General features: G+C 44.2%; 1 protein-coding gene across 1 annotated transcript; it reads right to left on the bottom strand.

The window, feature by feature from the left end:
* Nucleotides 1-5,996: 5,996 nt before the first annotated feature.
* Nucleotides 5,997-6,679, bottom strand: DEFB136 (defensin beta 136). Its single transcript, XM_086414136.1, has 2 exons — nt 6,625-6,679; nt 5,997-6,169 (listed from the first exon to the last, which is right to left on the bottom strand). Exons 1-2 carry the CDS (start codon nt 6,677-6,679, stop codon nt 5,997-5,999), a joined length of 228 nt encoding a protein of 75 aa, XP_086270262.1.
* Between the last annotated feature and the right edge of the window lie 9,999 nt (nt 6,680-16,678).

Here is a 16,678-nt window from a genome sequence, read left to right as displayed (position 1 = left end):
TTCCCTTCCCCCAATCCCCACCAACTCCCCCCCTACCCCGCACCCCAACCTGGCTCCAACCCCCTTCCTTCTCTAAGTCTGTGAGCCTCTTTCTGTTTTCTAAGTAAGTTCATTTGTATCATTTTGAGAGTGTTAACAGCCTCCGTAGGGAGGCCAGAGGTCCCCAAGCAGGCAGGAGGAAATAAAACTGCAAGGGCAGACATTTTAATTTCTTTTTTCTCTTATAATGCTGTGTTGTCATGGTGACCCCTGGTTCCACCTGAATTTAACTTTATCTCAAACCTTGAGCTACTGCTGCTGCTGCTGCTAAGTCGAGTCAGTCATGTCTGACTCTGTGCGACCCCATAGACGGAAGCCCACCAGGCTCCCCCGTCCCTGGGATTCTCCAGGCAAGAACACTGGAGTGGGTTGCCATTTCTTTCTCCAAAGCATGAAAGTGAAAAGTGAAAGTGAAGTTGCTCAGTCGTGTCCGACTCTTTGCGACCTCATGGACTGAAGCCTACCAGGCTCCTCCGTCCATGGGATTTCCCAAGCAAGAGTACTGGAGTGGCGTGCCATTGCCTTGAGCTAACCAGTGCGTTTTTCTCATGGAAATGTCTTCCTTAAGCTATGCTAATGAACTATGTATTTGCCTTGCTTCAAGATTCATGTCAATTGTTTTATGGCCTGGGATGACTCACCTTGTGCCAATGCTATCTCAAAATGCCTGTTGTGGGTGAGGAGCCTGGTGCAACTCTCTTAGTTTTGAGGTGTTTCCTTCCTCTAATTAGCAGCTTGCTGATAGGTACATAACTCTTTGCTAAAAACTAGCAAGGGGGCACTCTTTCTGTCCCCATCTGATGTCTATGTCAGAAGCTTTCTCTATCTCTTTTAAACTTTAATAAAACTTTATTACACAAAAAGCTCTGAGCGATCAAGACTCATCACCGGCTCTGGATCAAATTTTTTCTTCTCTGGAGGCCAAGAATCACGGCATTGTCCTTGGCTTGTAGCAGCAACCTTTCAATTTCTTTTTAGATTCCACATGTAAAAGTTGTCATACAATATTTTTCCTTCTCTATCCGACTGAGTTCACTCAGTATGATAGTCTCTACATCCATCCATGTTGCTGTAAATGCGTTATTTCATCTTTTTAATGCCTGAGTAATATTCCATTGTATATAGGTACCACATCTTCTTTACCCATTCCTCTGGATGACAGGGGTCTTGATGAAGATCTGTGATATCTGCCCCTGGTCAGAGGTGCTGGAGGGGAGGTGAGGAAGGGCTGCTGGGCCAGCACCCCCCATGAGCTAGAAGTTTTGTGTGGGTATGGATGGGTCTTTGCTTCTACTGCAATGGTGAGAGCAGCAATGTTTGGCATATGAAATCTTAAGGCCACACTGGTCTTGAATCATGAAAGTTACTGAGTAGCCTCAAAAATACAACTTAACAGCCAGAGACATTATAGCCTGAAGTCATGGGAAGTTTTGAGGGACTTGCTATTGGATCTAGTTGGATCCTTGATTCCTCATTGGACTATAATCTCCAATCAACACATCCAGCTAGAAATTACTAGAGAAATGCAAATCAAAACTATATGAGGTATTGCCTCACATCAATCAGAACAGTCATCATCAAAAAGTCTATGAATAATAAACACTGGAGATGGTAAGGGAAAAAAAGAACCTGTCTACAGTGTTAGTGGGAATGTAAATTGGTGCAGCCTCTATGGAGAAGAGCATGGTTGTTCCTTAAAAAACTAAAAACAGAGCTACCATATGATCCAGCAGCCCCACTTCTTGGCATATATCCAGGAAGGATGAAAACTTTCATTCAAAAAGATACATGCATTACCCAACGTTCATTGCAGCTGTATTTACAATAGCCAAGACAAGGAAGCAAGTAAGTGTCTATCGACAGATGAATAGATAAAGGAGATGTGAGATATATATTTATATATATGTAAAATTGTATATTACGTAGCCATAAAAAAGAAAGAAATAATTCCATTAGCAATAACACTGATGGGCCTGGAGATTATCGTAGTAAGTGAAGTAAGTCAGAGAAAGACAATTATCATATGATGTCACTTATGTGTGGAATCCAAAAAAATGATACAAAGGAGCTTACTTACAAAACAGAAACAGATTCACAGACACAGAAAACAAACTTATGGTTGCCAGTGGGGAAGGGGACAGAAGGATAAATTAGGAGTTTGGGATCAACAAACACACACTGCTGCTGCTGCTAAGTTGCTTCAGTCGTGTCCGACTCTGTGCGACCCCATAGACGGCAGCCCATCAGGCTCCCCCGTCCCTGGGATTCTCCAGGCAAGAACACTGGAGTGGGTTGCCATTTCCTTCTCCAATGCAGGAAAGTGAACAGTGAAAGTGAAGTCGCTCAGTCGTGTCCGACTCTTAGCGACCCCATGGACTGTAGCCCACCAGGCTCCTCCATCCATGGGATTTTCCAGGCAAGAGTACACACTACTACTATATATAAAATAGATAAAAAACAAGGGCATAGCACAGGGAACTATATTCAATATTTTATAATAATCTATAATGGAAAAAAATATTAAAATTTGTATATATATATAATGGACTTCCCAGGTGGTGCAGTGGTAAAGAACCTGCCTACCAATACAGGAGACACAATACATGGGTTCAGTCCTTGGGTTGGGAAGATCCCATGGAGAAGGACATGGCAACCCACTCCAGTATTCTTGCCTGGGAAATCCCGTAGACAGAAAAGCCTGGTAGGGTACAGTCCATGGGGTCGCAAAGAGTTTAACATGATTTAGTGACTGAGCACACACCTATACACACACACACACACACACATGCATAACTGAATAATGTTGCTGTACACCTGAAACTAACACAACACTGTCAATCAACTATACTTCAATGAAAACATACATTCAGTTATATTCCTTTGCTTCATAATTGAGAAGTGGCATTTCATGCAAAGATTGGCTCCATAAAGGGCAGAAATGGTATGGACTTAACAGAAGCAGAAGATATTAAGAAGAGGTGGCAGGAATACACAGGAAAACTGTACAAAAAAGATCTTCACGACCCAGATAATCACAACAGTGTGATCAGTCACCTAGAGCCAGACATCCTGGAATGTGAAGTCAAGTTGGCCTTAGAAAGCATCACTACGAACAAAGCTAGTGGAGGTGATGGAATTCCAATTGAGCTATTTCAAATCCTGGAAGATGATGCTCTGAAAGTGCTGCACTCAATATGCCAGCAAATTTGGAAAACACAGCAGTGGCCACAGAACTGGAAAAGGTCAGTTTTCATTCCAATCCCAAAGAAGGGCAATGCCAAAGAATGCTCAAACTACCGCACAATTGCACTCATCTCACACGCTAGTAAAGTAATGCTCAAAATTCTCCAAGCCAGGCTCCAACAGTACGTGAACTGTGAACTTCCAGATGCTGAAGCTGGTTTTAGAAAAGGCAGAGGAACCAGAGATCAAATTGCCAACATCTTCTGGATCATCGAGAAAGCAAGAGAGTTCCAGAAGAACATCTATTTCTGCTTTATTGACTATTCCAAAGCCTTTGACTGTGTGGATCACAACAAACTGTGGAAAATTCTTCAAGAGATGGGAATACCAGACCACCTGACCTGCCTCTTGAGAAACCTATATGCAGGTCAGGAAGCAACAGTTAGAACTGAACATGGAACAACAGACTGATTCCAAATAGGAAAAGGAGTACATCAAGGCTGTATATTGTCACCCTGCTTATTTAACTTGTATGCAGAGTACATCATGAGAAACGCTGGGCTGGAAGAAGCACGAGCTGGAATCAAGATTGCTGGGAAAAATATCAATAACCTCAGATATGCAGATGATAACACCTTTATGGCAGAAAGCAAAGAAGAACTAAAAATCCCCTTGATGTAAGTGAAAGAGGAGAGTGAAAAAGTTGGCTTAAAACTCAACATTCAGAAAACTAAGATCATGGCATCTGGTCCCATCACTTCATGGAAAATAGATGGGGAAACAATGGAAACAGGGAGAGACTTTATTTTCTTGGACTCAAAAATCACTGCAGATGGTGACTGCAGCCATGAAATTAAAAGAGGCTTGCTCCTTGGAAGAAAACTTATGACCAACCTAGACAGTATATTAAAAAGCAGAGACATTACTTTGCCAGCAAAGGTCCGTCTAGTCAAGGCTATGGTTTTTCCAATAGTCGTGTATGGATATGAGAGTTGGACTATAAAGAAAGCTGAGTGCCGAAGAATTGATGCTCTTGAACTGTGGTGTTGGAGAAGACTCTTGAGTCCCTTGGACTGCAAGGAGATCCAACCAGTCCATCCTAAAGGAAATCAGTCCTCAATATTTATTGGAAGGACTGATGCTGAAGCTGAAACTCCACTACTTTGGCCATCTGATGTGAAGAACTAATTCACTGGAAATGACCTTGATGATGGGAAAGACTGAAGGCAGGAGGAGAAGGGGATGACCAAGGATGAGATGGTTGGATGGCATCACCAGTACAATGGACATGAGTTTGAGCAAGCTCCAGGAGTTGGTGATAGACAGGGAAGCCTGGCGTGCTGCAGTCCATGGGGTTGCAAAGAGTTGGACATGACTGAGTGACTTAACTGACTGAAACCACTTAAAAAAGGGACTGGCATGTGGTCAGTTATTGTTATTAGGCTTGTGTGTGTATGTTCAGTTGCTCCTCTGTCCATGCAAGTTTTCCAGGCAAGAATACTGGAGTGGGTTGCTATTTCCTACTACAGGAGATCTTCTTGACCCAGGGATAGAACCTGGGTTTTTGCAATTGGCAGGCAGATTTTTCACCACTGTGCCACCTGGGAAGCCCATTATTAGGTTCAATGGATGTCTTATACTTGGGCCTGTTCAGTTCAGTTCAGTCTCTCAGTCGTGTCAGACTCTTTGTGACCCCATGAATTGCAGCACGCCAGGCCTCCCTGTCCATCACCAACTCCTGGAGTTCACTGAAACTCATGTCCATCGAGTTGGTGATGCCATCCAGCCATCTCATCCTGTCGTCCCCTTCTCCTCCTTCTCTTAATCCCTCCCAGCATCAGGGTCTTTTTCAATGAGTCAACTCTTCGCATGAGGTGGCCAAAGTATTGGAGTTTCAGCTTCAGCATCAGTCCTTCCAATGAACACCCAGGGCTGATCTCCTTTAGGATGGACTGGTTGGATCTCCTTGCAGTCCAAGGGACTCAAGAGTCTTCTCCAACACCACAGTTCAAGAGCATCAATTCTTCGGCCCTCAGCCTTCTTCACAGTCCAACTCTCACATCCATACGTGACCACTGGAAAAACCATAGCCTTGACTAAATGGACCTTTGTTGGCAAAGTAATGTCTCTGCTTTTCAATATGCTATCTAGGTTGGTCATAACTTTCCTTCCAAGGAGTAAGCGTCTTTTAATTTCATGGCTGCAGTCACCATCTGCAGTGATTTTGGAGCCCAGAAAAATAAAGTCTGACACTGTTTCCACTGTTTCCCCATCTATTTCCCATGAAGTGATGGGACCAGATGCCATGATCTTAGTTTTCTGAATGTTGAGTTTTAAGCCAACTTTTTCATTCTCCTCTTTCACTTTTATCAAGAGGCTTTTTAGTTCCTCTTCACTTTCTGCCTTAAGGGTGGTGTCATCTGCATTTCTGAGGGTATTGGTATTTCTCCCGACAATCTTGATTCCAGCTTGTGCTTCTTCCAGCCCAGAGTTTCTCATGATGTACTTGGGCCTGTAGTCATGTATTAATCAACTGATTTTGAATTGGATGTGGGAATTACTTATTGGAGATTGGAGGGCAGAAAAGAGAGTAGGAATGCATATTGCCACAATGCCCCTTTAAGAAAGCACGTCTGAAATTTTGCCAGTAAGTTGGTTATAATCCGGCCCCCTTTTGTTACCCAGAGCCCAGTTAACCATCCTTACACACAAATTAGAGGTCTCATCCTTTTAGCCATTTGTGTATCCTTTTAATTGGACACATGAGATGAGGGTCATGGTAAGTTGACTTGAGGGGGTTTATTAATCTTCAGTTCTATGCAGCAAGACAGTACATTGTGACAGTAGGCGACCCATTTCCATCCCAGTTTACAGCCGAAGTAACAGTCGCCGCCAAGTTGAGTGCAAGTACGGACTGTCGCTCCATTATTACTAAACACACTGTTCCCTGAAGGAGAAACACACACACACACACAAGAAAAAGTGGTCTTCAAGAGCCTGGGGGAAATCTTAGGGCTGTCCCCTCTTTCCTGGTGAATGGCTTCTCAGTTTGGGATTTTCCTTCTACACTCCATCCTCTCACCTGCTATTACATTTTGGCGAGGGCCACTGACTCCAGCACTAATCAGAGGAAGCCGAGGGAAACAGGATTGTAAATAGCTGGACAGTGATCTATGCATGTGGTGATAAGGGCTCCCCTCTCTTAAGCTGTGGCAGACTTTCAGGAGGTAGCAACAGATGATCAGGGCAGGGGCTGAATAACACTCAACTAGCTCTTGCCTCTAGCACCTCCGTTGACTTATACGGTGGTCTCCCTGCTGGGCTTACACCAATGGCTCTTTTCAAGTGCCTCAATCCTCGGAAGGCCCTCAATTTTCATGACCCACACCCATCATTACTTACCTGAAGGCAATGAGATCACCAGGAGGAAGAGTAACCCAGAGAGACGGAGTCTCATAGTTGATGAGGACACAGAGCTACAGCTTCCTGGGGGTGGCTATCTGGGAGGCTCCTTTATAGCGCTGGGCAAGGCTGGGTGGGGCTGGACACTGGCCTCATTCTATCTGGAGGGATACCCAGGGGAGACAGGCTTTTTCAGGATTACAGGAAAAGGAATCCCTGGCCCATTCTGTGTGGCTTCCTCTTCTACAAATCATGGGAGAGGAAAGGACTCAGTCAAGGTAGAAGAAAGGGAGACAGTAGGTATCATCATGCTCAGCACTGGGCACTATTCCTGTGTCACTTCAAATGGACACTGATGGGAAAATGGCAGGGAAATGTCTGCTTGTTCCTCCCATTCTTTGCAGTCCCACTGAAAACACAGGAGCCCAGAGAGGTGATGTAAAACAGGCTTAACTGAAGGCCAGAAAGGATGTCAGCAAGAATTTACAGTGTTCCAAGAAGCAAAGGATCGCAGGGTGTCAACTGTTGGCCTGACCAACAGTTAGGTAGGTGTTCAGACATAGTGAAGAAGAGAAAGCTTATGTGCCTATTGGAGGCTTGCGCTGCAGGGAATCTCACCCCCCAGAACAGTTCACTGAGCGACTTTGTTTTCTAAATGACTGATGTAGAAAGTCAGCTGGACTTTGGGAACCAGTTCTGGGGAAGGTTCTGTTTTTGCAGTGGGTGAGTTAGAATTCTCTCCTGGCCCCTGAGAGCAGGAAGACCTGGTTCAGGGTTGGCTGCCCTCTGTTAGAAGTAGAGCAGAACAACGCTTCCCTGGAGCTAGAGGGACATGGTTCCCGGGAAGGGTCATTAGGTCTGCCTCCCTGGAGGGATGGTGGGAAAGAAGAAGGCACGAACTTAGGCTTTATTCTTGCCCCTGAGCCAGGCTTGTACCTGAATGATCCAAGACTGTAGGGTTCTGAGTCTGTAAAGTGGCAGCAGAGCATAGTTTTATTGGTTACACTCTGTTTTGCTGTCACAGGCCCCCTTGGATGAATTATTTAGCATCTGTGAGTTTCAGCTTCCTCTTTTCTTTCTTTTTTCTTTTTCTCTTTCTTTCTTTCCCTCTTTTATTTTTAGGATAAAAAAATTGAGGTAGAGTTGCTGTACAATATTATGAAAGTTACAGGCATACAATGTAGCGATTCCCAAATTTTAAAGGTTCATTTCTAGTTATTATAAAATATTGACTAGATTTGCTGTGTTGTACAACATAGTCTTGTATCTGATTTTATACCTGTTTGTACCTTTTAATTCTCTACCCCTGGATATGCAGATAACACCAACCTTATGGCAGAAAGTGAAGAGGAACTAAAAAGCCTCTTGATGAAAGTGAAAGTGGAGAGTGAAAAAGTTGGCTTAAAGCTCAACATTCAGAAAACTAAGATTATGGCATCCGGTCCCATCACTTCATGGAAAATAGATGGGGAAACAGTGGAAACAGTGTCAGACTTTATTTTTCTGGGCTCCAAAATCACTGCAGATGGTGACTGCAGCCATGAAATTAAAAGACGCTTACTCCTTGGAAGGAAAGTTATGACCAACCTAGATAGCATATTGAAAAGCAGAGACATTACTTTGCCAACAAAGATCCATCTAGTCAAGGCTATGGTTTTTCCAGTGGTCATGTATGGATGTGAGAGTTGGACTGTGAAGAAGGCTGAGCGCCGAAGAATTGATGCATTTGAACTGCTGTGTTGGAGAAGACTCCTGAGAGTCCCTTGGACTGCAAGGAGATCCAACCAGTCCATTCTGAAGGAGATCAGCCCTGGGATTTCTTTGGAAGGAATGATGCTGAAGCTGAAACTCCAGTACTTTGGCCACCTCATGCGAAGAGTTGACTCGTTGGAAAAGACTCTGATGCTGGGAAGGATTGGGGGCAAGAGGAGAAGGGGACGACAGAGGATGAGATGGCTGGATGGCATCACTGACTCGATGAATGTGAGTCTGAGTGAACTCTGGGAGTTGGTGACGGACAGGGAGGCCTGGCATGCTGCGATTCATGGGGTCGCAAAGAGTCGGACACGACGGAGTGACTGACCTGATCTGATATTGCCCCTCTGCTCTTCCCTCTCCCCACTGGTAACCACTGTATATATTCTATCTGTGAATCTGCTTTATTTTGTTATATTCACTAGTTTGTTGTATCTTTTTATAAAGATTCCACATATAAATGATATCATACCATATTTGTCTTTCTCTGTCTTATTCCAGTTATTACAATACCCTCCAAGTCCATGTTGTTGTAAATAGCAAAATTTTATTCTTTTTTATGGCTGAATAGTATTTCATTGCATGTGTATACATTTATACTTACATATAGCATAACTTTCTTAATCAATTTTTTTTGTTGATGGGGCTTTGCTGGTGGCTCAGCAGTAAAGAATTTGCCTGCAATGCAGGAGATACAGGAGACACAGGTTCAATCTCTGCATTGGGAAGATCCCCTGGAGTAGGAAATGGCAACTCACTCCAGTATTCTTGCCTGGAAAAAGTCCATGGACAGAGGAGCCTGCTGGGCTACAATCCAGGTGGGTTGCAAAGAGTCAGACACGACTGAGCACACAGGCATGTTCTGTTGATGGACACTTAGGTTGCTTCTATAGTGCTGCTATGAACACTGGGGTGAATATATCTTTTTGAATCAGTGTTTTTTTTTCTTTCAGATAATCTTCCTTTTCTCTAAAAGTGCACTGTAAGAGGTTTTATTTGAGGATGAAATGAGATAAAGCTTACAAATTGCATTGTGCTCTTTCCTTCTGTTCCTTATTCTTTATTAAATTCTGCCACTATAGCTGTGTTTCTTTCTCTTCTGTGGACCCTCTCCAAGAGACTTCTTAGTGAATGCAAGACATCACTGGGAAAGTTTCATTCTGGTTTACAACAGTGGGTATGGTTGACGACATGGCTGCAGGTTGGAATGGGGATGGGAGAGAGATGATGGGCGAGTGGACTAGAAGCACCACGGTTAGTGCTAGTTCAGGGCTGAGGATTCCCTTGCAAGATCCCAGGAAAGGCTCCCAGGAGACCCTTCAGTGGGCATGTGATTCCGGCCCATAGAGCCCAGGCCATATGCTAACCATCTGCTATCATAGACATAGTGAGACCATAGCATAGACATAGACAAGGCATAGACACCTCATTCTTTCAGAGATGGAGGAAACAAGGCTCAGATTTGTGAATGGACTTGCACAAAGGAAGGAAGCAAGCCGTGGGCTGTGTTGACATCAGATATTCAGCTGTCTTGATACTCAGTTCAGAACTCTGTCCTTCATATATTTTAAATTGTTCCATTGTACTTTAGGGAAGATGGGAAGTATGAACCTAACATTTTCTAAATACTTCTGAGTCCCTCCTACACACAGTTCTGGAAAAAAAACAGATCTAACATGTGTCTGGGAATCAGTATATGTTCAGGACAGACCCTTTCCTTTCCATCCACAGATGTCCTAATAAATCACCATTCCAGCCTTTGGGAAGGAGTTTCTCCTAAGTGAGTTAAGTGTTCCCAGCTTCTGCTTGAAGTCTTGTTGAACAAAGCTGCCAGGGAAACAGAAACGGCTTCATTCTCTTTTATTTAGTATTGCTGTGTTGGTGCTTTCTTCCTTTATCTTAGTTTTCTAGAAATCTCATGCTTGCCTTACTATTGTCTTTACTTTTGAGAAAAAAATGTTCACTGCACATCCTGCTGCTGCTGCTGCTAAGTCGCTTCAGTTGTGTCCGACTCTGTGTGACCCCAGAGATGGCAGCCCACCAGGCTCCCCCGTCCCTGGGATTCTCCAGGCAAGAACACTGGAGTGGGTTGCCATTTCCTTCTCCAATGCATGAAAGTGAAAAGTGAAAGGGAAGTCGTTCAGTCGTGTCCGACTCCTAGTGAGCCCATGGACTGCAGCTGACCAGGCTCCTCCATCCATGGGATTTTCCAGGCAAGAGTACTGGAGTGGGGTGCCATCACTGCACATCCTACAGAACCTTGATGAATTACCCTGTCAAATTGAATTATGCTTCCTTTTCAGCTGTCTCATTTTACTAGTCAGACAGTTCCTGAATGCAATGACTTCACTGTTTATTTTTCTGCATGGGCAAATTTATTTTCTCCCATGGTTTTTATTTTAAAATTTTATTATTATTACATTATCACAACTACATTAAAAGTTGTTAGGCTATTAAAATTATACTTTTCTTTTCCATTATTGTTTATTACAGGATATTGTATATAGCTCCCCTTTCTATACAGTAGGACCTTGTTTATTATCCATCCTATAGGTAATAGTTTGCATTTGCTAATCCCAAACTCCCAATGCATCTCTTCCCTCCCTCTTGGCAATCACAGTCTGTTCTATATGTCTGGAAATTTACAGACTCCACCTTTTTTAGAACAGTTTTAGGTTCACAGCTAAATTGAGTGGAAAGTTCAAACAGCTTCCTCCTGTCAATCACCCCTACCAGAGTGGTATGTTTGTTTCAAATGATGATCCCCCCACAGTGACATATATTATCACTCAAAATGTGTACTTTATGCTAAGGTTCACCTGTGGGATTTATGTTGTCAGCTTTGACAAATGTGTAACATTTCATCCCTCTTGTAGTATCATAAAGAAACCTCACACCAGCCTAAAAATCTTCTGTCCTCTGGCTGGCTCTTATTCTTAAACTTTTAACATAAAATATTGACAAAAGATGAAATTTAATACACATAAAGAAAAACACATCACAGACTTAGCTCAGTGACTGAATACACAGCAAACACTGTGTAACCACCACTCAGATAAAGGAAACAAATGTTCTCCAGCACCAGGGACGTCCCAGGCCCCACCAGTGACTGCAGCCCACTCCCTCCCCTTGTGGGAGACAGCTCAGACGCCAGGTGTGCGGACAGGTGATGTATGGACACGTGGTGTGTGCACGCCTGGTGTGGGGCACGTGGTGGGCAGATTAGTGACGGGTGTACACATGGTGCACAGACGCCTAGTGCTCAGGCACGTGAGGAGGGCCAGTGGAGGCACGTGGACCCAGGCGTGCGGATGACTCTGGCTGGCGCCAGACCTAGGGACTGGGACCAACAGTCACCCAGGTGTGGGAGGCATGCCAAGTGACATCCTCGTGGGTTCTCTGAGGAGGATGCTCCGGCGCCCGCCCCCCCGCCCCCCCGCCCTGTTGATTTTAAAGGATTTTCAGACTTTTAAAAAGTCTTCCCGCCCCCTTTTTTTCCCCTTCTGGCTGCTAGGCCCGAAAGCGATGGAGCCTGCGGAGACGGGGAGGAGAGAGCAAAGACTACATTCTTACCAATTATTCTTCTCAAATATTTGCTTTTACTGCCTGCTACAGAGGTTGGCCTTTTACTAGAACTATGCATCACAGAGTAGTCAAGCTATCCAGGAGCAGGAGAAGATTTTCAAGACAGGTAAGCGCTAAAAGGGCTTCCCTGGTGGCTCATGGTAAAGAACACGCCTGCCAGTGCAGGAGATGCGGGTTCCACCCCAGCGTGGGGAAGATCCCCTGGAGGAGGCATGGCAACCCATGCCAGTATTCTTGCCTGGAGAATTTCATGGATAGAGGAGCCTGGTGGGCTGCTCTTCATGGGGTTGCAAAGAGTGGGACACGACTGAGCGACTGAACAACAACAAGTGGTTAAAAAAAAGTAAGGCACAGAAATAAAGATGCCATCAAAGTTGCATTACTTTGTGCCATGCCAGAGCTTGAGGTTTGTGAGAACCATGGAAATGGGAATATGTTTGGCTGAAAAAGCTTACAAAAGACTCTATATATGGGGTCCAAGCTCAGGTACTTCAACTCAGCTCTCCAAATGGGAATAAATGAATGAGAATGGTTTCTTTGACAATTCCCACCAAAACTTCTCTTCCGAGGTACAGGCAGGCTATATGTTTTAGTGCAAAGAACCCAGACCTTAGCTTCTGATAGATTCAAGTTGGCCTCTGTGCTCTGCTACTTCTGAGATACGTGATATTGGATAAGTCACTTACTGTGTCAGAATTTCGGGGTCTTCATCTGTAAGATGAGAATCAGTGTACCTCTTTATAAGTTGTTGTGGGACAAATGGATATGACACACAGAAAATACAGGGACTGTGGGTTCTTGGAAGAACTTTTCTTCCTCTTTGTATGAGGAGAAGAGACAAAAGTGAATGGGAAATGACTTGGCCATATCTGTATCATATTATGAGTCAAAAGAATTGTGAGGGGAGAGGGATGGGAAGACAGCAGGAGAGACTTTGGCAGGCTGGCACTTCCCTAGTGCCCTGTGGGTTTTCATTGAGACTTGTAGAAATTGAGTTTCTCTGCAAGATGCCTCCTTGGTCTCCACTTCCTCACCCCTGATGGAGTAACTGAAAATCCATTTGTTCAGGAAGGCACACCGAACATGTTTTGATTGGAAAAAATTTAGATGAGGATCAGGGGTGGATGTTCAAAAAGTATTTTTTTCCCAGGCCTGTTTTCTGAGGGTACTGCTTTGCCAGGTCTCCCCAGGGAATTTTGTCCCTCTTTCAAAACAGAATCGTTATGTTGCTACAGCCTTGATTGTTGGAATGTTCTCTTTTGTGATGTGCAGTCTGCTGTACACTTGCCTTCATGGACTGAATAATACTCAGGATACTCAAGTTATAATAAATACTTTACCCAGAAACAAGTTGGAAGAGATTCTGTTTCCTATATGAAAACCCCTGGGATTAAAATAAGGTCTCCCCATCACACCAATCCTGGAAGATATCAGTGGACACAGATCTGTTATACCTTCTCTTCTGTGGTTAATCTGTGAGGCTTGGGAACCCGGGAATACCAAGGGCTAGTGCCCCAAGTTCTGACCAGGAACCCAAGGTCTCACAACAGACCGCAGGATCACAAGGTTTAAAGATGCATTTGCCTAGACCAGTCCTCCTGTAGGGTCTTTGTTCCCATGTCCAACTCATCCCTAAAAAACCTGAGGGTGTCAGTCCTAGGGAAGGCCTGAGGCATATTGCCATGGCCCAGCTTAACATACACCCATCCCCTTAGGTGGAAGCACATTGTCAAAAGGAAGATTGAGGTCAGTGAAAGGAGAAAGCCTTTCAGGTGTGATGAAGGGACATGTTTCTGATCCTAGAACTTCCCAGCAGAAGATCGGAAGAGCCTGTTTCAAGCTAGGGTGGATATTGGGGTTCAGTGTGGCCCATTCTGCCATATAGGGCTGATGGGAGAATCCATGGAAGTCAGAGGGTAGGAGTGCATTGCTGCCATCTCCTTAGCAGCTGGGGGACATCAGACCAGAGGAACAAAGGGTGTGAGCACAGCAGCTTCTCTGATCACTGGGAAACTTGACCCAAACCTTGGGTCTTCTAGGGCATGATCCAGAACCCTCCACTCTTTCACCAGGCTCTTTTAACTGTATGTTGGGGTGGGACTTAGAGTGAGGATTAAGCTCATAGTTTCAGTGTGTCTAACAGCCTGCAAGCTCTGAGCAAGAACTTCAGACCAAAACATAAGTCCAAACCCATGTAGGAAAAAAAATTTAACCAGCTGGTTACATATAACCATGACATGCGGATACTAAAGAAATCCCTGTTTGGACCTGGAGAAGTTCAAAGAGGAAAGGGGTCTGGTTGTGGCAAGCAATCAAGAGACATTTCTGCCTCGAAGGGGCTGTGTAATCAGGTGAATCCACAATTGCCTTTAGCAAAATTTGATTATGTTTGGAGTCTTAGGACATTCTGTGAGGAGATGCTGGCTTGGAACTGGTCCCTGGCCACATGCAAGGAAGAATGTTCTCAGTGCTTTCTTTCAAGATCAGATGCCCTTATGCCACTGGGCAGATGCCCAAAGTCCCCTGGGCTAGTTTGCCTTCTTCCTTAGCTTCAGACAGATTGTCTATAGAACATGATGCTTTCCTTTGGGCATTTGAGTCTCTTCCTAGTCCTTGAATTTTCTAGTACAGTTGTAGCAAACAGGGCTGTCCTTATCTCCATGGATTTCTGTGAGGGCTGTGAGAAAGGCAGTTCTACCACACTGGTCATGGACCTGGTGTGTGACAAATCTTCAGCCTTACTCATGACTGTGAGCAGATCAGCAGCCCACCTTGCCCTTACTCAGACTCGTGTCTGTAAGAAGTGAGTTACAGACCCAATGTGGGGAAAATACAGAAGGGCCATGATCACTGTGAGTGTGGAGGGGAAATCTAGCATGGGACATGGAAATGGAGAGCTCTGCTGCTGCTGCTGCTGCTGCTAAGTCACTTCAGTCGTGTCCGACTCTGTGCGACCCCATAGATGGCAGCCCACCAGGCTTCCCCATCCCTGGGATTCTCCAGGCAAGAACACTGGAGTGGGTTGCCATTTCCTTCTCCAATGCATGAAGTGAAAAGTGAAAGGAAAGTTGCTCAGTCGTGTCTGACTCTTAGCGACACCATGGACTGCAGCCCACCAGGTTCCTCCATCCGTGGGATTTTCCAGGCAAGAGTACTGGAGTGGGGTGCCATTGCCTTCTCCAATGGAGAGCTCTAGATAGCAGGAAACCAGGAAGGTTCAGTTCAGTTCAATTCAGGGTGGCCAACATTAGTGGCGCTTTATGCCAGGCCCTTTGCTGGGTTCCAGGGACATAGAGAAGATTCCTGCCCTCACTGGTGCATGGCCCATAGATTATATTTTCATATAATGAGATAAAAGTTGTGAACAGGAATTACATACAGGATACTATGGAAACTTGGGGCACCAAATTGAGCTTTGAGAGAAGCAGGGAAGGCTTCTTGGAGAAGATGAATCTTTTAGGGTAAGTAGGAATTATCCAGGAAGTACAGGAAAGAGGGCTCTAGGAAAAATCCACAGATCAGGGCACAGAGGTATAGAAAAGTCTGGTGTGTGCAGGTATGAACACATATTTAGATGTCCCTGAAAGGTGGGATGTGGTTACAGATGAGGCTGGTGAGGGAGGTAGAGCCAAGTTACAAAGGGTCATGAGTGAAATTTTATTAATTTATTTAATTTTATTTTTCATTGAAGTATAGTTGATTTACAGTGTTTTGGATATATAGCAAAGTGATTCAGTTATACCTAAATGTATCTCTATCCGTATATCTGTTCTTTTCAGATTCTTTTCCATTATAGGTTATTAGAAGATATTGGATATAATTTTCTGGCAATTTGATCTCTGGTTCCTCTGCCTTTTCTAAAACCAGCTTGAACATCTGAAAGTTCATGATTCACATACCGTTGAAGTCTGGCTTGGAGAATTTTGAGCATTACTTTACTAGCATGTGAGATGAATGCAATAGTGTGGTAGTTTGAGCATTCTTTGGCATTGCCTTGCTTTGGGATTGGAATGAAAACTGATCTTTTCCAGTCCTGTGGCCACTGCTGAGTTTTCCAGATTTACTGGCATATTGAGTGCAGCACTTTCACAGCATGATCTTATAGGATTTAAAATAGCTCAACTGGGATTCCATCACCTCCACTAGTTTTGTTCACAGTGATACTTCCTAAGGCCCACTTGACTTCGCATTCCAGGATGTCTGGCTCTAGGTGAATGATCATACCATCGTGGTTATCTGGGTCATGAATATCTTTTTTGTATAGTTCTTCTGTTTTCTTGCCACCTTTTCTTAATATCTTCTGCTTCTGTTTGGTCCATACCATTTCTGTCCATTATGGTGCCCATCTTTGCATGAAATGTTCCCTTGGTATCTCTGATTTTCTTGACGAGATCTCTAGTCTTTCCCATTCTATTGTTTTCTTCTATTTCTTTGCATTGATCACTGTGGAAGGCTTTTTTATCTCTCCTTGCTATTCTTTGGAACTCTGCATTCAATTGGGTATATCTTTCCTTTTCTCCTTTGCCTTTAGCTTCTCTTCTTTTCTCAGCTATTTGTAAGGCCTCCTCAGACAAACATTCTGCCTTTTTGCATTTCTTTTTCCTTGGGGATGTTCTTGATCACTGCCTCCTGTACAATGTCATGAACCTCCGTCCATAGTTCTTCAGGTACTCTGTCTATCAAATCTAATCCCTTGTATCTATTTGTTACTTCT

The sequence above is a fragment of the Bos grunniens genome, chromosome 8 (assembly GCF_055505025.1).
Source record: "Bos grunniens cultivar Pamir isolate PY7600 chromosome 8, Bosgru_T2T1.0, whole genome shotgun sequence".
In the NCBI taxonomy this organism is placed as follows: domain Eukaryota; kingdom Metazoa; phylum Chordata; class Mammalia; order Artiodactyla; family Bovidae; genus Bos; species Bos grunniens.
Note: the sequence above shows the minus strand (reverse complement) of the source record. Positions and strands in the feature narration are given on the sequence as shown.